Source organism: Hipposideros armiger, unplaced genomic scaffold (genome assembly GCF_001890085.2).
Source record: "Hipposideros armiger isolate ML-2016 unplaced genomic scaffold, ASM189008v1 scaffold_54, whole genome shotgun sequence".
NCBI lineage: Eukaryota > Metazoa > Chordata > Mammalia > Chiroptera > Hipposideridae > Hipposideros > Hipposideros armiger.
In genome coordinates, this window is record NW_017731404.1 from 886,726 (window position 1) to 910,765 (window position 24,040).

Consider the following 24,040-nt stretch of genomic DNA (forward strand, 5'->3'; position numbering starts at 1 on the left):
TAGGAAGACGTATGCCTGTTACAGTTGAGGACTGACAGACCTACCCTATTGTACTTGGGACATCATCTGTCAAAATTGTATTAAGAGAACAACATCAGTCCATTGTACTAAAAACAGGGGCAGATCAATAACATGTCATCTTTACTGACAGATGGGCCAACAGCATGACATCATGCTAACCAGTGGCTCAACCCAAAGTTACTGGACTGAGTAATGAATAGCCAGCAACACCATGCTGTTGGACTGAAGTCAAAGCAGACCAATGCCAGTTCATCAAACTAAGACAGGAAGACCAACACCAAGAAATACACCGGAGCCGCTCACGATGCACACAAATGCTTATTGCTTTTGTCTGTACTGGCTGCATTGATGGCTGCAGAAAGGAGAGCTGAGCTTTTAATACAGACAGTGACACTAAAAATATACCAACAGCTGGTTGACAAGAAAGAACAGAGGAAAACACCCCAAGTCCAGCTGTCTATTGTATTCTTCTGAGATGTACATGTTTCCGGTACACATGCCTTTCTGAGCAGCCCCACTCAAGGGCCAAGTACCCCTCTGTGCAAGGGGGCAGAGAGAAAGCTCCAGGGGGGCAGGGAGGGCGCCCACAGACTGACATAGCAGACAGCAATACCAGCACAATATCACCCACTGTGGCCAGACACAGGCGTGTAGCAGCAACCCACCTGTTATCCCAAAATGTGGCCCACGGGAAATAGTGCTTGTTTTAAAGTGCAAGATGTTGACACTGTCCCTGGTAGAACCTATTTTTGAAAGACATAAAGTGTTTTTTATTTTAACTTGTATACCACAGGAAACAAATCCAAATTTCTATTATAGTAGATGTTTTCCCTGCCGCAGCAGGAAGTATTCGAAAGTCTGAACTGGGCATTTCAATTGAGGTTTTTTTTTTCCCCTTCCATTTTCGCAGGTTAAAAAAAATTTTTTTTAAAAATCGGATTTTATTCTGTTCTTCAGTAACATACAGTCTCTTTGAATAAACTATTTCTTTTGCATATTTGACACTTGCATATCTTTTGAGTCTACACTTGTGATGTACAGAAAACATTTTCCTTCTACAACCCTAAAGCAATGCCCGGAGTTCATGCTGTTGGCTGAGTGCCTGCCTTCTGAACCCTTCCCAGATTGCCAGGGGGCAATTAGAATTGAGTACAAATGGTGCAACTCACCCTGATGATATCTCAAAATAAAATCTCAGGTACTACGAAATACTGAAGTCAATGAAGACGTTTGAGTAAGGGTTTTGCGCTGGGATCGTGGCTTGTGATGCAGACACAAGCACTCCCTGTAGCCTTCTAACAGTGGGATCCATCCAGGAGGTGATGGACAGGAGTTCCTAGAGGTGGCCAGGCAACACCCAGAACCAAATTGGTCAACACACTCTTTCAATACCAGCCACTTGTTCCAGCATCCTTCTCCAGCGGAAGCCAAGAGGGATGGAGGTTGTTGCTCCCAGAGGTTGTGATGGGAGAGCCATGAGAGAAGAGTGGGGAGTAGGCGGCCTTGGTTATGTCTAGAATGTGGTAGTGGTGGCTGTGAGTTCTGCTCATGTCATCTCCCCAAGAGGGCAGTGGAGTTGTTACAAGGAGGCGCCATATCCTATGGCTTGGCCAACTTATTCCGATAGACCTGTCGTGACTCTCAATGTCTTAGGGAGCTTTCTCTGGAGTCTCTCTTCTTTCTGGGGATTTTGCAGAGCCTTTCTGTTTTAGAGTTCATGCAGAAAAGCTCTGTGGCAAGTAAGCTGAGCAGCATTCCTCTTTGGACCTCACCAGAAGTCTCTCCTCCATGTAGGGTAGTTCAGATGCTCGAATCCCGTGTGCTTCCGTGGGCTCCTCCCCCTGGCAACACGCGGACATCAGGGGAGATGTGGTTTTCGAGTTTGCATTTTTCCTGACCACTGGGGGCTTTTCCAGTCAATGCTTCTGTAGAATAAATACAGTTTTGCCTTAAAAACTTAGGGGAGGTGGGTAAGGGTGAGCTTTCAAAGTGGTTCTTCTCTGATCTTGCCCCAACACTAAACTTGGGACTGGTGCTCCCTAGCAGGCTCTTGGGAGGGCTGGAGTCCACACTGTACAGCACCTGTCCCTCATCATCTGTGTCTGCATCAATGTACTGGTGGATACCCGCTTCGAAGTTGAATGGTATTGCTGGGTGTTTCTCGGGTGACCGGGGGGGCGTCCTAGCACTTGCTGTGGTGTAGATGGAGGACTCTGTACTCAGCACAGGCCTGTCCAAGAGCGTGGCACACTCTAGTCCAGCAACAGCAGCTGCAGCACCCCCCCGGTTCCTGAGAGAGTCATGGTACATCCCCAGAACAGGGACTAATGGACTGGGATCACCCTCCATGAAGTTGACTTTAAGTGCTCGGAGCTTCAAGGGGTTGTTGGTCTTCATGGAACTCTTGGGGCTCTCGATAAAGAAAGTAGAGTGATGGCTGGCATCGGGGGTGGGGTTGGCCTCCACAAGCCTACCACCACTGGCACCCAGAGCTCCCCGCCAGCCCATCTCTGGGGCCATGCTGCCCGCAGTCTTGCTGGGGAGTGATGCCAAAGGGCTGTGGGAGAATCGGGTGGCTTCAGCGAAGTCTGTGGCACAGCTAATGAAGCTATCGATGCTCGACATGCTTCGCATATCGATGACCCCTTCTGTACGAGTAGGCAGTGGGGCTATGGGGCTGGGGATACTCTCCATTTCAAGTTCTTCCTTTGGCTTGCTCTGTGTTGCTAATTCCTTGGTATTAAGGATGGGCTGAGATTGGGTCTTGGCCATCTTATTGTACATGTCTTCCAACTGCTGGACGTTCAGGTGCTGAGGACTAGAAGATGATCTGGCCTTCTCAGGTGATCCCTGCTCCTTGGTTTCAAAGGACTTACTTGAGCTGGTTTCAGAGAGTGTCCTCTTTGTCCATTTCCATTTGTTGGGAGACAAGTGGTTATCTTGTACTTTGTCCTTCTTACCCATGTTCTCTCCGTTTTTCTCAACTACAATGTCCATCATCTCAATACTGCGGGCGAAAGCATCCTTCATGTTCATGGATACAATGCTGCCATTCCTCTTGGCTCTCTCCAGAGCCTCTCTGCGTTTGATGGCTTTCTCCTGCCTCTTCTGCTCCTTGTAGAACTCGGAGAAGTTATTGACAATGATGGGGATGGGAAGAGCAATCACCAGGACCCCGGCAATGCAGCAGAGCCCCCCCACAATTTTCCCCAGGAGGGTCTTGGGATAGATGTCTCCATACCCAACAGTTGTCATGGTGATAGTAGCCCACCAGAAAGAGGCTGGGATGCTTTTGAACTTGGTGTCCTCCTCATCCTTCTCCGCAAAGAAAACAAGGCTGGAGAAGATCATGATGCCCATGGCGAGGAAGAGGATGAGCAAGCCCAGCTCGTTGTAGCTCCTCCGCAGGGTGAAGCCCAGGGACTGGAGGCCGGTGGAGTGGCGGGCGAGCTTCAGGATGCGGAGAATTCTCATGATGCGGAAGATCTGGACCACGCGACGGACATTTTGAAACTGCAGCACACTCTTGTTGGACTCGGTGAGGAAGATGGTGACATAGTACGGCAGAATGGCCAGCAAGTCAATGGCGTTGAGGGGGCCCTTGAAGAACTTCCACTTCTTGGGTGAGGACAGGAACCGCAGCAGGTACTCCATGGTGAACCACGCAATGCACACGGCCTCCACGTGAGCCAGCTGGGGGTTGTCTGTGGCCTGGCCAAACTCATCAAGGCTCTGCAGCTCAGGCAGCGTGTTGAGTGACAGGGCAATGGTGGACAGGACGATGAACATGATGGAAATTATGGCAAGGATCTGTGAGAAGAGAATCGGAGAAGAGAGTGGGATTTAGTTATCAACCACCAATGGGGTGATCACTCTAAAACCCTGGGTCTGCAGGAAGCTCCTCAATGTGCAGGAGCATTTCACATCTCACTAGTCACTGAATGAGGGCGGGCCGAGTGGCTCAGTTGGTTAAGAGCTCGGTCAAGAGTGTGAGCTCTGAGCAACAGCAGTTCGAGTCCTGGCCCTAGCTGAGCTGCTGCTAAGCTGCCAACAGGTGGCAGAATGGCTCAGCTAAAAAAAAAAAAAGATTCAATGAAATCACTAGTCACTGAATGGTTGAACGGCTGAGCTCAAAAGATAATTTATTCAAATCCATTTGTTGTGCAGATGTGGAAACTGGCTCCAAGCATTGAAATGATCTAGCCCAGAGGTTGGCAAACTTTTTCTATGAAGGGCCAGATAGCAAATATTTTAGGCTTGGCAATCCATGAATGCTTCGTTGCAACTGCTCAACTCTGCAGTTGTAGCATGGAAGCAGCCTTAGATCATACAGAAATGAATGGGTGTAGATGTGTTTTAATAAAACTTGATTAACAAAAAGAGGCAGTGGAATGAATTTGACTTGCGGGCCATAGTTTGCTGACCAGTGGTTCATAACTATTATGGGGTGGGGTACCGTCTTCACGACATGATGCTAATGATAATAAGAATAATCACCCTTTATTAGGCGGTCATTGTATGTGAGGGACTGTGCTTATTAGCACTTTCCATACAATACCTTAGTTCATTCTTAACAAAAAACCCAGTAAATATTGAACAGATGAAGAAACTTCAGCTTCCAAATCTAGTTAGTGGCAGAGACAGGATTTTAACTTGTGTCTGTGTGACCCCAGAGATGAGCTTTTAAGGCCACGTTAGAAATCAGACGAAAGCTATAGGCCTTTTTGCTAGACACACAAGATTTTGCAGGTGATTCCCAAGCAGCATAGATATTCAGGATCCATGCTATTAACTTATGATTGGGACTATGGGCTTTTTGAGGCTAAGGACCATGGCTTAATTACCTTTGTGTTCCCTGGATCAAGAAGGTGGTTTGGCCCAGAGAAAGGGCTTACTAGATGATGGTTGAAATTAATGGAAACCAGGCCAGCCTGCAGCTGATACAGAAATGCAAGCAGATGTACTAAATTGCTCTACGGGTCTTTTTTCAAAAATACAAATCCAATCACATCACACTCCTGCTTAATAAATTTCTAGGACTCTTCAGGACAAAATCTAAACCCTTAAACTTGTCTGTCAGCCCTCCTGCCCTCATCTGTCCTCTTCTCGGTGACTTGTCCTCTCCTTCTGCTGCCCTTGCTGAAGGGTTGGGCTCGTCACCATGCTTGTACCATTTGATCCTGGCTGTCATTGACTGACCCAGAGATAGACAGAAAATCCAGGCTGGGCTCAGCCAACCCACTGTTGAAACTCTGAGCTCAGGGACCCACGGGGGTGAATGTGTTATGGGACAGTGAGCCTCTGAATTAAATAGTCAAATATAATCTTGGCTTCGTGATCAGCCCAAGCTCCAAGAAAGCGTCTCTCAAGTTGTAGGGGACAGAGAAGCAATTAAAAAATCAGAGAAAGCTGAACCTTTAAGAAAAGCCTGAGAATAAAGGGAAGGTGCAGAGAGGAGCAGTGAGGACTTAGGAAATTCGAGAGCGGGTATAGAAGGCAGCAGTTAAGAACTTGGACTCTCATATCAGGCTATTTTGGGTTCAAATCCCAGCTCTGCTACCTCCTTACCTTCAGCCAGTTATTTAACCTGTCTATGCCTCAGTTTCCTCATCTGCAAAATGGGATGATAATAACAATATCTACCCCCACAGAGTTGCTGTGAAGGTAAAATACGTTAAGACATGCAAAGTACTTAAGACAGCTTCCAGCAGCACTTAGCGAGTATCTGATAAATGCCAGCTGTCACCCTTGGGGGAGTGGCTCAGCCCACACCACCCTGTCAGCCCAGACCACACACACCACCTCTAAGTGGCTCAGTTAGTCTTTGCTTTCTGCTCTTGTTCTGAAACGCTCTGCTGTATCTTGTACATGAATGCTGCTTCGGTGAGTGTGAGAGGCTTCTGTCCCCTGCAGTGACTCCCCAATCAGGACACGTGCTTGTCAAGTCCCTCTGCTTTTGACTCTGACCCCTCTCTTTGGCTTCTCCTGCCACAGATTCCCAAACGTCACGTTTCTCTAGCCACATATCACTATTGGTCAATTCTGCATGTTTGTGCCTCTTCCTTTCCACCCAGTGAACTCAAATCCATCCATGTGTTCCATCTCAACCCCTCTGAAGTCATCCCTACTTTCCCCAGGCAGAGCTGGCCACTCCGTCCTCTGGGTTCCCTCACCATTTTGCCATATCTTGGGGTAGACGTCACACCCGTCCCATTACAGGGGTGTGTGTGTGTCCATCACTGCCTAGTATCTGAGAGCTTTGGGGGGACAGGGATTGGTTCTGAGGCTGATCTCTGCACGCCCAGCACCTAGCCATGCTCCCAAAGTGTTCATTGGTTGTTGCTCAAGTTTGCAGAGCTATGAGTGGGAGGGTCAGGACTGCGTTCAGTTTTTAATTTGGCAACTATTTATTGATCATCTCATACGTGTGAGAGCTCTGGGGTATTTCTAGCCAGCTCAGAATATGAAAGGGGGCCTCACAGGATACAGCGTTTCTCCAGCCTCAGTTGTTCTACCAACGTCTCGATTTTTTTTTTTCTCTAGTCATGTCCGACATATCCCAGGTCTTAAATATAAGCTCTGGAGTTTTATTTTCTTGATTTACACTCATTGAACAAGAAAAATTCTGTAATCACTATAAAACGAAATATCTGATATGTACAAAAGTAGATCTAATTTACATATATTTATGAGCCATAATTGAACACCTGTGAAGCCACCACCCAAGTTAAGAAACAGAGCATGTAACAACGACACTGATACTTCCTGTGTGTCCTTTTCCATCCCAGAGATAATCAGACTTTTTCCCCATCCCTTTGCTTTTCCGGATAGTGCTTAATACAAATGTATACATGCCGAGACAAATTATTGTTTCATTTTGCTTGGTTTTGACATCGTATTGTATGTGTTCTGCTGCCTAGTCTATGCTTCCCTGAATAACAAAACAAAAATAAAATGAAATAAGATAAAATAAAATAAAATATAACCCACTCACCTTCTTTATTTTATTTTATGCTCATTTTTGGCTAAAATAAACTGCTGCTTTTGCGTGCTAGAGATATATGTATCAAATATTCATTAAAACAAATATGCCATCATTGGAATAAAACAGTTTGGCAGCACACTTTGGGCACTCCTGCATAGAGGTTAGCAGTGTGACCCCTGGAGCTGGATTCCAGCGCTGCCATTTCTTGGCTGGGTGGCCTTGGGCATTGAAACTTCCCTGGCCTCAGTTTCCTTATTTGTAAAATGGGGCTATAACAGTGGTTCTTAACTGGGAATGATTTTGACCCCCCCGGGGATATTTGGCAAATTCTACAGAAATGTTTGGGTTGTCACAACTTGGGAAAGAGATGCTACTGGCAGCGAGTGGGTGGAGGCCAGAGATGCTGTTAAATGTCCTACAATGCACAGGACAGCCCCCACTGAAGAATTATCCAGCCTCCAATGTCAATAGTACCAAGGTTGAGAAACCCTGGGATATAATGATAACCAGTCCCACGTAAAATGTAGGGGTGCGGTGAGGGGAAAGGAGATTGTGCATATGTGGCGACTATTAGCACAGGGCTAGCTAAGGAGGCACAGAGTGGGGTCTGACCTTGTGGGGCAGCCCGCCAGGGCGTGGGCTGAGCCCCAGGGATGCCTCTGCAGCCTCTGACTCCTGCTCGGAGGGAGCTCGAAAGAGAAGGAGCAGATCCCTGGGGGTCTGTTCCTTTAAGAGCTGGGAGGTCCCGTTTCCCTCAGAGGCTGGCAGGGGAAGCCTGCTCCAATTTCTAACCCCAGACAACTCCAGGGAAGGCCCACATAATTGATGTCTGCCGACAGACGCATGAATTATGCACCCAGCTATTGTATACTCCTTAGGGCTGTTGTTCCAAGGCGGGCACCCCCTTTGTACCTGAGAATGTGCCCTCCCTGCCTCCTCTCAGTCTAGGAAAAAAGAAAAGGGGGGCAGAGGCCCCACTGGGTCCTGGGGGTGGGGTACCTTCTGCTCAGGGTTGGGTTGGGAGGGTCAGAGCACACCAGGCCCCTTTCCCGTGTGTGTGTGTGTGTGTGTGTGTGTGTGTGTGTGTGTGTGCGCGCGCGTAAAACCATCAAATAACATGTCCAGTGATGCAGCCTGAGGGGCCTCCCTGACCCACCCCTCCTGGCCCTGCTCACAAGATTGTTCTCTCTTCCAGACCTCCCTTGAGTCAAGGTCACACTTTCTAGCTGGGGAACTTCCTAACGAGAGTTAAACCCTCTGTGCCTCAGTTTTCTCACCTGTAAGATGAAGGTGTATATCATTACAGGGCTGCAATGAGAATTCAATGAGTTCATAAGGCCCTTAGGTCAGCCTTTATTATCCCACAGGCTTACACTTATTTATAAGCTGGTTTGGGATTTGGGTTTGAGTCCCAGCACTATTATTCCCTGGCTGTGTGTCCCTGGACAAGTCACTTCCCCTCTCTAAGCCTCTATTTCCTTACCTCTAAAATGAAAGTAATCGAGCACTTATCACATAACAGCCACTTGATATATACTATGTTAAGTTATTATTTGGGTAATTTACTGTCACCCCTACTCCCAACCCCAGACAGGTTGTTTTTGGAGGCCCAGGACTAGGTTTATGGACCCCAGGGCCTGGTTAAGGCAGCAAACAGCCTCAAACCCAAATGAACAGTGTTGCTCTGGTCTCTGGGATGGGCCCCAGGAGTGGCATATCCGCCAGTACCTTGAGTGCTTTAGGCCTTAGCTCAGGCCCCTGACCAGGCCTTGCTTTCCTGGGATCTGAGCCCAGTCAGGTTTGGGCAGGACTCCAGGAACCCGGGGCGTAGAGGCAGGAACCTGGACCAGGGTCTCAGAGGCTATCCCCAAATTCCCTCCCTGCAAGGAGGCTCTGGACCCTGAAGTCCACTTGTCTACACCCAAATGGGGAGGCGGCTTTGGTCTTCCAGGGGAAGAGATCTGGGAAAAGCCAGGCCCTTCTCATCCTAATTGTCAGCTCTGGGGGCTGATCACAGGGATACCCACCACTGGCTCCAGCAATCAACACAGACTGTTTATCAGGTTCTCTGTACAGTCCCCTGCTCTTCCAGGAATGTGGATGAGGCACAGAATGTCCATGCAGAAAAGGGCGCAGGCTCCTCTCTGGAGGATGGGAAGACTCAAACAGAGAAGGGAAGGGACTCGTTCATGGCCACACAGCCCACTGGGGTAAAATCTGTACAGTGACACTAGAAGCTCCAGCAAGCTGAGAGCTGTAGCTAGTATTTTGGGGTTGCAAAGTGCTTTTCATACACATGCATGCTCATAGCAGTGTCATTCATAATAGCCAAAAAAGTGGATCAACCCACATTTCCATCAACTGAGGATTAGAAAAACAAACTGTGCTATATCCATACAATGAGTATTATTCATCCACAAAAAGGATCAAAGTAACGATATGTGTTATAACATGGATGAACCGCCAAAACATTACGCTAAGTGAAAGAAGGCACACACAAAAGGTCACATACTGTATGATTCCATTTGATGAAATGCCCAGATAAAGCAAATCTATAGAGACAGAAAGCAAAGTAGTGGTTGCCAGGGTGGGGATAGAATGAACAGTTAATGGGCATGAGGGATCTCATTGGGATGATGAAAATATCCTAAAACTGATTTAGGGTAACGGTTGCACAATTCGGAAAATTTACTAAAAAATAATTCACACTGGAATTGGGTGAATGGTATGCTATGTAAAATAAGCCTCAATAAAGTTATATAAAAACTTGCTTTTCACAGAAAGTATCCCATTGCCTTTAATCCTCATAACCATGTTGACAGGTAAAAGGAGAGAAGCAGGAGCCCTGCTGTAAACCTTGTGATGGCTCCCCATGCTCTCGGAGAAAGTTCCAACTCCTCTGCCTTGAGTTGGCGTATGTTTATTGAGCACTTACTAAGTGCTATGCTCGTTGCTGGGGATGCAGCATGGATAAGAAAGACAATTTCCTTGGACTCACGGAGCTGGTAGGAAGAGGCAGACCAAAAAACCCATAAACCAATAAAGGAGCCAGATGATGACAGTTAGTGCTATGTGCTATATGTTATTGAGAAAAGCAAACCTGTGGGGAATCAGTAAAGAAGCCCTGGGGGTGTCCACATGAGGCTGGGTGGTCAGGGCAGGCCTCTCTCAGGAGGTGCCCTGGTGGCTGAGACTTCAGGATGAGGAGTGTGTTATTGAAATATCTGAACATTCCAGTCAGAGGGCACAGCATGTGCAAAGGCCCTGAGGTGGGAATAAGATTGGCATACCAAGTAACAGAAAGATGCTCAGCGTGGATGGGGCTGAGTGAGCAAAGGGGAGATGGGAGGAGATGAGGCTGGAGAGGCAGGAGGGCCTGATGAGGTATGGTAAAGAGATTCGGATTTTACAGTAAGACCACCTTTTCCCTCTCTGATCATGTCCTGTACTTCCCATTGCATATTTCATACTGAAGCCTGACAAAACCATGTATAGTTCCCAAGCCGTAACACCATGGTTGATCACACCTCCAGATTCTTGCCCATGCTGTTCCCTCTGCCTAGAGTGCCCTTCCTCCCGCACGTCTCCTAGATGACTCCTATGTCCTGCTGAGGCCTCAGCTCAGGGGACATTTGTTCCAGTGAGCTTTCTCTGACCCCCAGGTCTGGGTTGGGTATGTCCATCTTCTGGATTCTCACAGACCCCCGAGCTTCTCCCATCGCAGCACTGATCTTGCTAAGCTGGAATTTTCTCCCCGGTATCTCACAACAGAATGTGAGACCCATGAGGGCCCAAGCTGGTTCTGTCTTGCACTGCTGCATCCCCAGCTCCCCAAACAGGACCTGGCACAGAACAGGTGCTTCCTAAATAGTTGATAAATGAGGGAACAAGCAAGTGAATGAAATGGAGGCTCAGAGAATGAAGTGACTTTTCCAGGGTCACACAACTTGGAAGTGGTAGACCCAGCACTCCATCTCAGGTCTGGGGGCGTCTCCCAAGGTGTTTTCAAGGACATAGGAGGAAGCAGCTTCTGAACCATTAAACCTTTGTCTCCTTTTATGGTGTTTCCGCTTCCCTCAGCTTTACGGGGAGATTACAGCTAGGGAGTTTTAATTATAAGGGTCACTGGTGTAGATCCGATTAAGGGGATTGGGAGCAGGTTGATGGTTTTGCCTTCTTCCCCTACAGGTTAAGGGGCCTCTGGTTGGGGGTTAATGAGAAATGTGAGTCAGGAGCCTGCAGGGGGCGCTCCTGGACACAAAGGGACAGCAATTCGGGGATCTGTGTGCTTGGGCAACAGAGGCCTCGGGGTGAGCCAGCAACAGTGGACTTCACCATGAGAGGACAATGGAGTCACAAAGGTGGAAATAAGGTGTGTTGGCATTGCTGGGGGTGACCCAGGCATTATAAACCAGATGTGTTGGGCTGAGAAATTTATTTTTATGTATTTGCCCAAGTTTCAAAATTGGGAGATTTCACATAAAAATCCAGATTGTCAGACTCCCTTGGTAAATCAGATGATGTGTCTACCCTCAACCTCCATTCCCGATGGCAACCATTAGTTGGCGCTTCAGAGCCAGCCGCCCTGGGCACGGCTCACCCGCTTGCCCCAGGCCCCTTTCAGTATCTGTCAGGTCTCTGTAGGCGTTGGGCTTGCAATCCTAAACTGATGCCATTCTGAAGACAGCAACCACTTACTGACCTGCTACCGTATATGAAGAGCTTTCTAGGCAAGAGCTGCGTCAATTGCACAGACAGGAACCTAGGGGTCACACTTGCCACACCTCACTCTATTTTTTGCCCCCATATCCAATTTGTCACCAATCTGGCTCACACACATCTTTAGATCTGTTCCCTTCTCTCACCTGCAAGCCACCACCATGTCCCAAGCCACTATCACCTCCCTTTGGACCACTGCAAAAAGACATCTTTCCCGTCTCCCCCAAGCCACTCTGGCCCACGTGGCAAAAACCACTAGATGTCCCCAATATCTAGTCTTCCTTCTTCTATTGTATTAGAGTTTTAGCTGGACACAGGGCTACTCAGAATAAGACGACGTTTCCCAGCTTCCCTTGCAGTTAAATGTGGTCATGTGACTAAGTCTGGCCATTGGAATGTGAATAGAAACGATGCTTGCCCTTTCTCTTTTTCTTCTTTCTTGCTGGCTGGGAAGCAGGTGTGATGGGCAGAGCTGAAGAAACTACCTTGGATCTGAGATGGAAGCTCATTCCAGTCCTATACTGGCCCTTTACTGACAAAGTTTACCAACTCCTGGTCTGCCTTATAACATCTATCTTGTTTAAGCCACTGTATTTTGGGGTCTCATGTTACAGTCACTTAGTCTGTACCCTAACTCTTCAGCCTGGTTGTGTTCCACAGTCCTCTTTGCCCTTCAGCTCAGACACATTAGCCTTCTTTTGGTGCCTAATAGTCTCCACAATCCTTCTTGCCACAGGGCCTTTGCATATGCTGTTCCTTCTGCCTGGAATGCTTTTCCCTCCTCCCTGCCTGTTTAACTCTTACTCATCCTGCTCGTCTCAGCTCTGGCATCAGCTCCTCAGGGAAACCTTCCCTAACCTCCCTGACCAGGTCAAATCCCCAATTGCAGGTTTCTTAGTACCATACCCTTCTCTTCATAACGCTGTCCAAGTTGCAATTTTACAATGACGTCCACCTCTGTAGAATGTAAGTGAGATGAGGGCAGGTTTTTTTCTCAATCTTGAATCCTCAGAGCACACAGTAGGTGCTTAATGCATATTTAGAGAATGAATGATCTCATTTCATCCTGAAACCAACCTGAAGGTTGTGCTGTGCTCCCTCTCCCATTTTATAACTGGCAAAACTGAGGTTTGGAAAGACAGCATCCAAAGTGACAATTAGGGAAGTGGCAGAGGCAGTGCTTAAACCCATATCTATTAGACTCTGAAGCCCCTCTTTATTTCTTAACACCTGAGGGCATTTCTTACACCAGTACCCTGGGGTCTGGTTGATGGCTTTCAATGTCTACTGTAACCACCTCCTCTAGGTGACCCGACTCTTCCCAACGAGCTCTGGGTTGGACCACATCTTCCTAATGAACTTAAGTCTCCATGAGCCTGGCCAAAACAGGAATTCTGGGAGCTCGTGACATTACAACCTCCTGCTCATCTGAGGACAATGGTCTGGCGACTGTGGGGGACTTGACTCTGGTCCCTGCAGAAGGAGGAGGTGATGGGGAGAGTTGTGGGGCAATGTCCTTCCTGCTTGAGTGACTGCCAAGCCTCTATATTTGCTGAGAGCATGAGGAGCTGAGGAAAAGACTGCCAGCCTTAACAGTGATGAATGGCATCGGTTCGTTCCTGCTGCAGAGAGCAGTGTATTGAATAAAAACACAAGGCACATAGGAAATGCTAGGCAAGGACAGTGTGCACAGGTTCTGCTGAGCCACACACCTGTCCCCTTGCCCCGTGTGCCTGGCAGGAGGGGGAGTGGGGAAGTAGTCTCTGTGAGCGTGGCCAAGTTGGCTGGGATTGCTAAAGGACGCGAAATATGTTAGTCTGGATGCTGGGATTGGGTACCACTCTGGCTACTGTCAGAATGACGGCTCTGGGAATGGTCATTCCTGACAATGGCCACATTTGCTGGTTAACATCCAATATACATTTCAAAGGAGGCCTTTGAGTGCCTTAACAATGATGTTTCTCATGTAGCATATTTTGTCTCACTAGAGAGTCCTACTGAGGTGAAATGGACACAGGAGTGGTTGAGAGACCTACTTTCTAATTCTGGCTGTGCATCCTTAGACAAATATCTTCATATCTTTGGTCTTTCTCATGCAACATCCACTGAGAGTCTGTTGGGTCTCCAGCACAGTCCTCTTCCAAGGGGTGATTCAGGGATCCAGTGTTTCTGTCATATCAGCATATGGCCTCCACCCTTGCCAAGGCAGGGACAGCATGGAGAACTCCCACTGGCCTGGCCCAGAAGTGACTGACACCGGTCATTCCCTCCCCTGACAGTGAGGTCTGTGATCTATACCCTGTCTCCCTCATGGGGAAGCAGTAAATGCTTTGAAACTTCCAAAATGCTTCATGACAGGCTAAGGAGATGATCCCCAATGTGGGTGTGCGCACCTATGACGTGCTGGGGTGCAGACAGAAATTACTGGCATTGGATGAACAAGTTGTACGGATCTGCCAGACAACACTGTACCTAGGATCAACAATACTGTGTGCTACTTGAACATTTGGCTAAAGAGGGTCAATTGCACGTTAAATATTCTTACAACAATAAAATAAAAAATGAGTAAAAAATTGGGATAGATTTTTTTAAAAATTAAAAAGCATTTGCGGCAGACCAAAAAAACAGAGACACTACTGGCATTTCTACTTTTTAATGTAAAAAAAAGAAAAAGAAACCAAGTTTTACTAGCGTTTAGTCTGCGAATCAACACTGCTCACTGCTCCCTCTCTGTGTCAGACTTCCTGGGGGCAGGCGAAGTGCCCCGAGGGAAAATGGGGTGCCTCAACTCAGTGGGTTGGCAAAGGAACCCTCAGATCTTTGACTGCAGCCATGTATGTATGCCTGGTGTGAACAGCCTCCAAGCACTCACTCCTATCTTGTTCTGGTCTTCTTCCCGGGCACACCGGAGAACGCTATTTCCTCTGCAGAACCATGTGACTAGTTGTGGCCAATGGGCTGTGCGTGGGGATGATGTACATATCTCTTTGGGGTTATGGCATTTAAGAGTGGGTGTGAGTTCTCCACACTCTCCCTCCCAACAACATGAACCAATAGCGTGAACCAAACAGTGCCCCTTTTTGATTAGGCCAATTTGGGTTGGGTTTCAGACCCTTGCAAATAAAGTGATTTGGCTAACAAAATTCTCATCTTCATTTTACAGGCAAGATCGCTAAAATTCATAGAGGTGAAGTGACTTACCCAGGATCATACAGCCAGGAAGCGGCTGAATCAGACCGAGATGTACCATAGAAGGTACCTGGCCATCCAATGGGTCCTCAACAAATGCCAGTTCCCTTCCTCTACACGCCAAGGAAAGGCAGAGTGGAGGATTGGAAGAGATACACTGGGTAGAACCCCCCATGAGCTCTAAGCTGCTGGTCAGATTCCAGATTGCATCTGGAACCTTCCAAACTGTGCTGAGGTCTGGCAGGAGCAGGAACCAAAGCTTAGGAGTTGGCAACTAAAGTGAATCAGCTACCAGGGTGTCAGCTGGTTCTTCAGGATCCCATTCCCCCAAAAAATGCCATCTGAGGGTCCTGGCTGAAATTCAAGGTTTTCAGGGGAGGGCCCAAAGTGCCAGCACTTCTTAGCGGCTTACGCTTATGTAGGAGGTTACACAGATAATGGTCTCAGTACTGTCAAGGATTCTGCAGCCATTGAAACTTTTCAAAGCTCACATTAGAGCCGGACAGACAGTAAGGGTTTAACCTGCAAACACTGATGTTGCATAGAGTTGGGTTGTAATCTTGGCTCTTGCCAGCTGGGTGACCTCGGGTATGTTCCTTAACCTCTCTGAGCCTGGGTTTTCCCTGGTGTGAAATGGGCAGGATTGGAAGAAGAAACCAGAGTAAGCAGGTGGAAGCTCTTAGCACAGTTTGGAGCCTCATCAGCTTTTGGGCCGCGCAAGCGAGTGCTACATATTGCTGAGCATGGATAATCACGTCATCTCTCTGAGCCTCAGTTTCCTCATCTGTAGAATGGGGATCAGAACAGTCCCTACCACACAGGCGTTTGTGAGGCAGCGATGAAATCATGGGCGGTACGGGCATACCCCACGGCCTGCCACTTGGGGCCAATGAAGGGTGCGTGGCCATGACAAGTGTGAACGGAGGCCACCCTGACTGCTGGAGGGCTCCACCAGCCCATGGGTGGGTTGTTTGGGCCCACACAGTGAATTAGTTTCCAGCTAATTCAGATTTCCACCTTCTCAAAAAGAACCGGAAGCTCAGGCTCTGTTCCTCTGTGACAACCCCCCCCCCCGGACTGGAGCTGAGCATCTGCTCATCCAGGCCTGCGCGTTTCACGTCTTACACGCGGCCCGCGTGCGTTGTTTATGATGCCTGCTTAGCCTCTGCTGGGATCTGGGTTTGCGAGCCTAGAAATAAATCATTAGAAGTGTGTCCAGCGATGAGGGAAAGGATTAAACTGTGCCAGAGAAACAGTCATGGGTTCCTTAGGGAATGCTGGGCCTGCAGCTGGGCCCACGGGGCGCGGTGAACCAGGGAGGTGGGATGGAATCCTGCCCGCCCTAGCCTCCTCCCCAGCCATAGTGTGGCCCGCTCTTCCTGCTCTACAGGGAAGCCTAGTCGCTGCTTCCTTGGAGCCTCTGGCTGTGTTTTCTCCTGCTTCCAGACCTCTCTGAAGCCCCTTCCATGCTCCACCACCCACTCTGCTCATTGAACAGAGTGATGGGATTAAAAAACCCAAATAGGGTGGGGAGGGGCAACTAGCTCAAGTGGTCTGGGAGGGCTTCTCTGAGGAGGTGACATTTGAGTGGAGATTTGAGGGATGTGAAGGAGCTGGGCACAGGACGATCTGCAGACAGGGTGTTCCAGGGAGCGGTAACAGCAAGTGCAGAAGCTCTGAGGCAGAGAAGAGATGGACATGTAAGAGGAAGAGAAAGGAGAACAGTGTACTGGGAGCTGGGGGCGATGGCAAGGGGTGTTAGCGATGAGGTCGAAGAGGCAAGTGAGGAAGGCCTGAGAGACCCGATAAGACAGAAGACGGTTTTTACTCTGAGAATCATACGAGCTACAGGGGGCTTCTCAGCAGGCTAGTGACACAGCCTAAAGCAGGCTTTAAGATCCTCCAGCTGCATTTGGTAACAGCCTGCAGGGGGATTGAAGTAAAAGCAGGAATCCAGGTGAGGAGGCCTGGCAGGTGTCTAGGGGAAAGATGGTGACTGTTGAGAATAGAGAAGACAGATTGAAGGCATATTTTGGAGGTGACACTAACCAAATTGCTGATGGCTCAGAGGTGTGGGGTGAGGGGAAGAAGAGCCGAGGAGGGACCCCAGGTTTTGTCCTGAGCAACCGGGAGGATGGTGGTGGCATTTCCTGAGACGGGAAGACTGCAAGGAGCATGCTGGAGAGGCCACAACGCGGCTGAGAGGTCCGGATGAGACCCTGCCGGCCATGGGGAGCTGCGGAAGGCTTTCGCGCAAGAGCAGAACATTCATTCCGTCATTCCACAAACATTCATGGGAAGAGGTGGTCCACATTTTGCTCGCTTCTAGACAGAGAAGCTCCCCCAAACCAGCTATGGGTTATGGGGCACAAACCACCTTCCTGGGACGAGGCTATGCATCAAGGAGCTCACCTGCTAATACATGGCTTCCCTCCCTCTCCTTCTCTTCCTCCTGCTTCAGGCGCAGAAGTGCATTTAAAAATCTTTATTTACTCACTGATTGCCTGTCTTCCCGTCTAAAAGCTCCACGAAAGTAGGACCATCTTTGTCACTTCTGTAACCCCAGTGCCTAGACCTGTGTCTGGCACATAGTAGGTACTTGATAACTATGTATTGAAGAAATTAATTTTTTTTAAAAGTTCGTTTCCATCTTGAAGGACTGAGTAAGATCCTACAAACTGCTAGGCTCAGGGCCTGGTACACAGTAGGCATTCAATAAATAGGAATGAAAAAGTACAGAAACTGCTGCCACGCTGGCCACAGCCCCGCCTGGTCTCTGATGGGTCTTGAGGCTCCCCCAGGACAGGACAGGTTTGAGGAGTGGGAGGGAGAGGCGGCCTGTGACCCATCCTCCTGGGTCCCTGTCTCGGGCCTGCGCAGGATGGGCGTGGTGTCCGCATTAATCTCGGCTAAGCAGCAGGATGTGTACGGATGTATAATCTGAGGCCTCAGCGTCCTGTCCTGCCGGCTTTATCTTGACCTTGGCTGGATGACCCAAGTCAAGGTGGACATCCCAGCCCCCCAAGGCTACCCAGAGCTGAGACCCTCCGCACAGTCAGGGACACAGACCCAACTCTGAGGGCTGAGGGTGGCAGGTTCACCCAGGCCTCCCCGACCCTCCACCCCTGCCAGTTTGGGGAGTATCTCTGCACGCCTCCCCCATGCCTGCCTCTCCGTCCTAGAGTCCTTCCCAGTGGAGACAATGCTATACGATAACATTGTGTCAGGGCAGAAAAGAGATTCATCCTTCCATTCAGCAACCATTTACAGATTACAGCAGTGACCAAGACAGACCTTGTCTTTAGGGAACTGACATTTGGGTGGGGGAAGCAGATATTAAATGAGGAAACAGAAATTAAGAAGGTCACTTCAAGAACTGCAAAGACAAGAAATGGGCTACTGAGATAGAGAAGACCCGGTGTAGGGAGGCATCGTTAGCTATGGTGGTCAGGGAGGGCCTTTCTGAGGAGGTGACATCTGAGCAGAGGCCTGAAGGATAAGGGTCCAGCTGTAAGAAGATCTGGGAGATGAGCATCCGGGCAGAGGGAAGAGGCTTTAATTTTCACAAATCATATGAGTCGGTACTATAACCTCCATTTATTGAGCACTTACTATGTTCCAGGCCACGTTCTAAGCAGCAAGTTGTTTAATATTCAAAACAATCCATAATTGTTGTCACAGTTTACAGTCGAGGAAACTGAGTCACAGAGGAGTCATGTAGTTTGCTGAAGGCCACACAGCTAGCATGTAGCAGAGCTGAGATTTTTACCCAGGTCTACTCTATCCTTCAACTTATGAGGGTTAAGCTGTTCCCTATCCTCAGAGCACCTCTGTCATTTTTACCTGCTCCTGCCTCCGAAGGCTACCCACTGGTGAATGTCTCTTTCCTCCTCTTCTGATAACACCACTCTGTCCACCTCCGCATAGTCCGTCCAACCCTCCTAGCCCAGGTGATTGGCTGAGGGGGTGAGCATATGACCCAAAATGGGCAATGAGAATGAACCCTGGGGCTTTGGCTGTGACTACTTGGGAGGAGGGGTTCTCCTTTGAGGAGGACCATCTAGCTGGGAGATTGGAAGCCTGGAAACCCAGAGAGTTTGCCTGAGAGAGAAGCCCACCCAGGGGAAGGCAGAGACAAAAGATGGAGAGAGACTGAGCTGCAATGACAAGTCCTAAGGACATAGTTCAACGGCCTGTGTGTGTCTGGGCCAGAAGCCAGAGCTACTTCTGGACTTTCCAATTGCATGAGCCAATAAAGCACCCCTCCCTTTCTTTTCCAGCTCAAGGCAATTTGAATTGGATTTCCGTCACTTGCCACTGAAATCAAAACAGTTTTTTTCCTCTGGAATGCCCTCCCTTCTCTTCGCTCCCGCTACCAACAGTATTATTCTTACGACCATCATGAATATAACCATCACGGCCATCACCAATGCAATTACGACTTTCATTAATACTTCTATTACCACTGCCAGTAATAACACCACCGTCGCTCACTATGAATGTAATCACCGCTGGGGCCATTACTGCCCCCATGATTGATGCCGGCACGACTATTCCCTCTATTAATGTCACACTCTCCATTTGTAAACCTCTCCCCAGTTTACAAAGCACTCTCACAATCCACGCTGGGTGTTGTTAGTTCCATTGCAGGGGCAAGGACACCGAGATTTACAAAGGTGATGGAATCTGCCTACAGCCACAGGCCATGCTACTCAGGCTTTCGTTCACTCACTTGCTCGCCCATGTATTGAAGAAATGTCGTGGACTGCCTGCTGTGTGAAGACAGGCTCCCCTAGATGCTGGGATGCAGCGGGGAACACAGACCTGCTTCCCGCCCTCACTGAGCTGCCAGTCCGGTGGGCTCCAGGACATTCCAAGGAGTCTCCCTCACTGGCCACACAGGAAGCCTGGCCAAAATCGTTCTCTCCACCTGAGACTAGCGGAGGAGTCCAGTGTGTAGGCAGAATCGAAGGACTGCTGTGGATTTTACCTCTTACCTCAGCTGCCTTGGGCAACAGACTCAGGCTCTGAAACTTCCTCACCAACCAGAGAGTGATTTCCTTGTGTGGGGAGGAGGGAGTGAGGGGGAGGAGATCCGATTTCACTTCTTTGCCCCTGCACAGTGCCCAGCATGGGGCTGGGCACACAGTAGGAACTCAGCAAATGCTTATTATCAATGCGTTGTTTCTCAGAGGCAGAACGAGGCTTCTTCCTTCCTTTCATTCTTCCATCTATCCACCCAACTTTCCATCCATCCATTCATCTAACATCCATCCAATTCCTTCCCCTCCATTCTTGTCTACCCCCGTTCCTTTACTTTCCTTCTCTTCCTTCCCTCCCTTCATTCTTTCCTCCTTCCGCTCCTTCTTCGTTTTTTAATTCATCTATCTTCCATCCACTTACCCAGCATCCAACCTCCTTTAGTCTTCTATCACTCATCCCTCCATTCGTCCTTTCCTCTCTCCCTTCATTTCCTGTATTTGTCTTTGTGTCCATCTTTCTTTTAATCAATTATTTATTCTTCCTTCAAGCATGTCAGGCCCTGTGTCAGCTGCCATGGAGAAAGTGACCACCATTTGATCTCTTCCTCAGAGAAAGCACATTTGAGCCAGACCAGGGGCATCTCAGGACCAGGCCCCCTTTCCTTGTCACTATCGTCTGTCTCCTGAGCCTCCAAGGCACCCTAGCTCTCGGTCAGGCATTGGTTTCTGCTCTGTGTTTGGAATCTTCCCTGGAGTTCTAGCCCATGGACCAGACAGGAACTCTATACACAACCACTTTCTCCAGCTGTTCCAACAGCTGTTCTCAACCTCGTCTTCTGAGACCACAGGGGCAGGGCCAAATTGCTGCACAGCTCCATGCAGCTGTGTACAAAAACAGCACAGCACTGCTTGAGTGCCTGTTGTGTGCTGCCATAACGGGGGATGTGACGAAGATAATCTAACATTTCTGAGTCCGAAAGCCCCCTTCCTGGGTCAACCCTTTTCTTTTACCCATTCTGGGATAGGAGGCTGGGACACAGCCCAGAGAGGGGAGTGACTAGTCAAAGTCACCAAGCTAGGCTGTGGCAGAACCAGAACTGGATTTAGGGCCTCCTGACCCGGGTTTCTGTCCCTTACCTGACTGTTTCCCTGCCCCTGCCAGTTTTGCTAGGCCTAGGGCAATGAAGAATTACTCCAGGCTCCAGGTTTTTGCTCCTGCTCTGCTTCATCCCCGCCTCCTTCCTTAGAAGGAGGGCTAACATTTTCCTGGCTCTTAGCAGTTTGCAAAGAAGCTTGCAAGATTGAACAAACAAAAACCTGGATATTCTCAGCCACTTTTTGAGGGACTCTGAATTCCTACAGGGCTTCTTATCTTGCTTGACAACCCAGTTCCAATCCCATGCTTCCTTTTAAAAACTCTTCCTTCCGGTTTCCTGAGTGGTGCTCTATCCCTCCCCCTTACAGCCAGCCAGGGGTTGAAAACTCAGCCTCCTTAGGGGCCAGGCAGGAATTGCAAACAACTGAAGCTGGCTGCCTGTAAAATTCCAGGAGGGGTGCTTGGCCACCTCTCACCCACTCCAGAAGGAAACAAGTCTCCCAAGGGTAGCCTAATATTCCAATTTCTCAAGACAAACAAAAATGCCTATTTTGTGTTTGTGAAATCTCCCAAATTGTTAAGGTTGGCAATTAATTGAAATATGCAATGCAGTTCAATTTAAACAATACATAGTAACAGGCTGGACCTGTTCCTTCCTCCCTCACAACCTCACCTGGTTGGGGGGGGCCCTTCACCCCCACAAATTGCCACAAGAGAGCTGGCTCCAAGAAGAGTATATTGCTTTGAATACAAACGACCTAATAACAGTAGCAGCTACCACAAATTGCATATCCAAACACTCAAATCACCCCTATGAGATATTGTTATGGTCATTTCACAAATGAAGAAAACGAGACTCAGAGAGGTTCAGCAACATGCCCAAGGTCACACAGCTAAGTGATAACCTGGCTCCGAGTGCTGGTCTGTGTGCCTCCAAGACTGTAATCTAGCCCAGTTGTGGCAGCACTGCCCCCTAGGAGGCATTTTGGAAATGTGAGTGTGGACAGGCATTTCTGATTGTCACAGTGATGGGGCTAGGGGGGTGCAACTGGTGTTCAGTGGGTGGGAACCAGGGATGGGAGAGACATCACGTGATGCACAAACAGCCCTGCATCCTGGAGTCTTGTCCAACGCCCAATGGTAATAGTACCCCGTTTTCTCTCTTCCGCCACAATGGTAGCCATTATCGAGTACCAGCTATATGCCAGGGACTTTAGATACAGAAGCCCAATGAGATAGATACAGTGAGTGCCCCTGTTTTATAGATGGGAAAACTGCAGCTTGGGATGAGGGTGCAGGGCGGGGTGGGGGGGGGTGACTTGACAAAGGTTACATGACCTGGCAACAGGGCCGAAACTAGGGTGAAAAAATTGAGGGGGGAAATTTAAGGGAATCCCAAAACACTCAGTAATCAAGATAGGTAACATTTTTTGCAATCTTTTAGAAAATCAAACTTAAATCCAAAAAAAAAATCCATAATGAACAAAATATCTAAATTTTCAATAAAGACAGGGTCTGCCATGTCGAACAATATTGGAGTCTCAGGGAAAAAGAAAGAATGAATAATTCTGATCCTGGATTTCTGTGCCCGAGACAAGCGTGGTCCCATATGGCAGAGTCAGGGTTTGAACCCACGGCCACACTGATAATACCCTCCTCTCCATCAAAAGCCTCAGTAAGGTGAGGAGCAGGGGCCAGTCTTCCACCCTCTACTCACCAGGACTTGATTGTGACTGGTTAAATTATAGGCCCCGGAGAGCCATGATTTGTAAAACGGCAGACAGACAGGCCTTTAATTAGAGCCAGGCGGGTGGGTGGCTGGCTAATAACTAAGTTCCCGAAGAGATGCTGTACTTTTGAATTCGCTGGCTGGCTCACAGACATTCTGGGGGCCTCTCTGGAAACCTGCTCATAGAAAATGGGCTAAACAGCTATTTCTACCCTGAGAAAAGGAAAAGGACTTTGCAGCAGGGCGTCTGTAAACAAGGATGGGCTCTGCGGGCAGTGAATTAGGAGAAACCCCAGCCCTGCCATTGACCTGTTGTGTGGCCTTGGGCACGTCACAGCCCTCTCTGAGCTTCTGTTTCCTCGTCTGCAACATGGGGATGGGAAGACCTATCCTACAGGCGATGAGGAAGCATAGAAATCATACACAGAAGGCTCACACCCTTCATGGTTTGGTTTCAAGGATAAACCGTGTAAGATAAACATTCATCATTGACTCTTGAAAATCCTTCCCTTTAAACTGTGAGGACCGGGAACCTAAAAGTTCAAAAGGCAAGGAGTAATGTTCTTTATTTCAGATGCGGTCTCCCCTTCGAGCCTGGGAGGTACATGTCTAATGTGGAGGGTGGTTAGGGAGAGGTGATAGCATGAAGAAGTCAAAGAATTTTCTCTTTTTTCCTTCTCAAGTGACAAAAATTCAGTTCTCATGAATTAGATGCTTGGATACAGAAAGTCTGTTTCAGCTAAAAGTCTGGGGCATGTAGAAGAGCTCATTCTGGTTCTGGTTCTAAGAGACAATCCACAGGGGTTCCAGACGTCAGGAGCTGCCTGTTTCTGGCTGTAATCACACATGGGAACTGGCTACCATCCACTAGCTGGCTAACATCCAGAGTGAGTCTGGAGTGCCAGGGGCTGCTGACTTCCTTGGGAGTCTTCAGCAAGGCTGGTTCTGACTGGTCAGGAGATCAACTGGTGCTGGTTTGCCTCCTTTACCTCCAAGGATCATTACCAAGGATGTGCACAACTGGAAAAACAGATGCACCGCTCTGGATGGGCCAGGACCCTGATAATGGCCATGTAAATAAACAAACCATTAAGTTAAAAATGAAAGGATCAACAGATATCAAACCGGGTCCTCTACTCCGAGACTGGCTGTTAGCTGGAGCATGGATCCAGTGGTTCTCCCCAGGGTGGTGTTGCCCACAAGGGCATGGGCTGGGAATTTGTGAGGCTGTAGCAAGGATGGGAGAGGATGCCTCAGGCACGGAGTGAGCAGAGGCTGGCATGCCAGGCAACTGGTAATGCACGAGACAGTGCTGCTTA

The 24,040-nt window shown here is 48.7% G+C and overlaps 1 protein-coding gene across 1 annotated transcript in view; it reads right to left on the reverse strand.

The window, feature by feature from the left end:
* Nucleotides 1-320: 320 nt before the first annotated feature.
* The window catches only part of KCNB1 (potassium voltage-gated channel subfamily B member 1), a 78,901-nt gene continuing 55,181 nt past the window's right edge, over nucleotides 321-24,040 (reverse strand). The window contains exon 2 of the mRNA XM_019640949.1: nucleotides 321-3,831. Coding sequence (XP_019496494.1) covers nucleotides 1,822-3,831 — 2,010 coding nt within the window. The 3' untranslated portion in view covers nucleotides 321-1,821. The remainder of the gene's footprint in view (nucleotides 3,832-24,040) is intronic.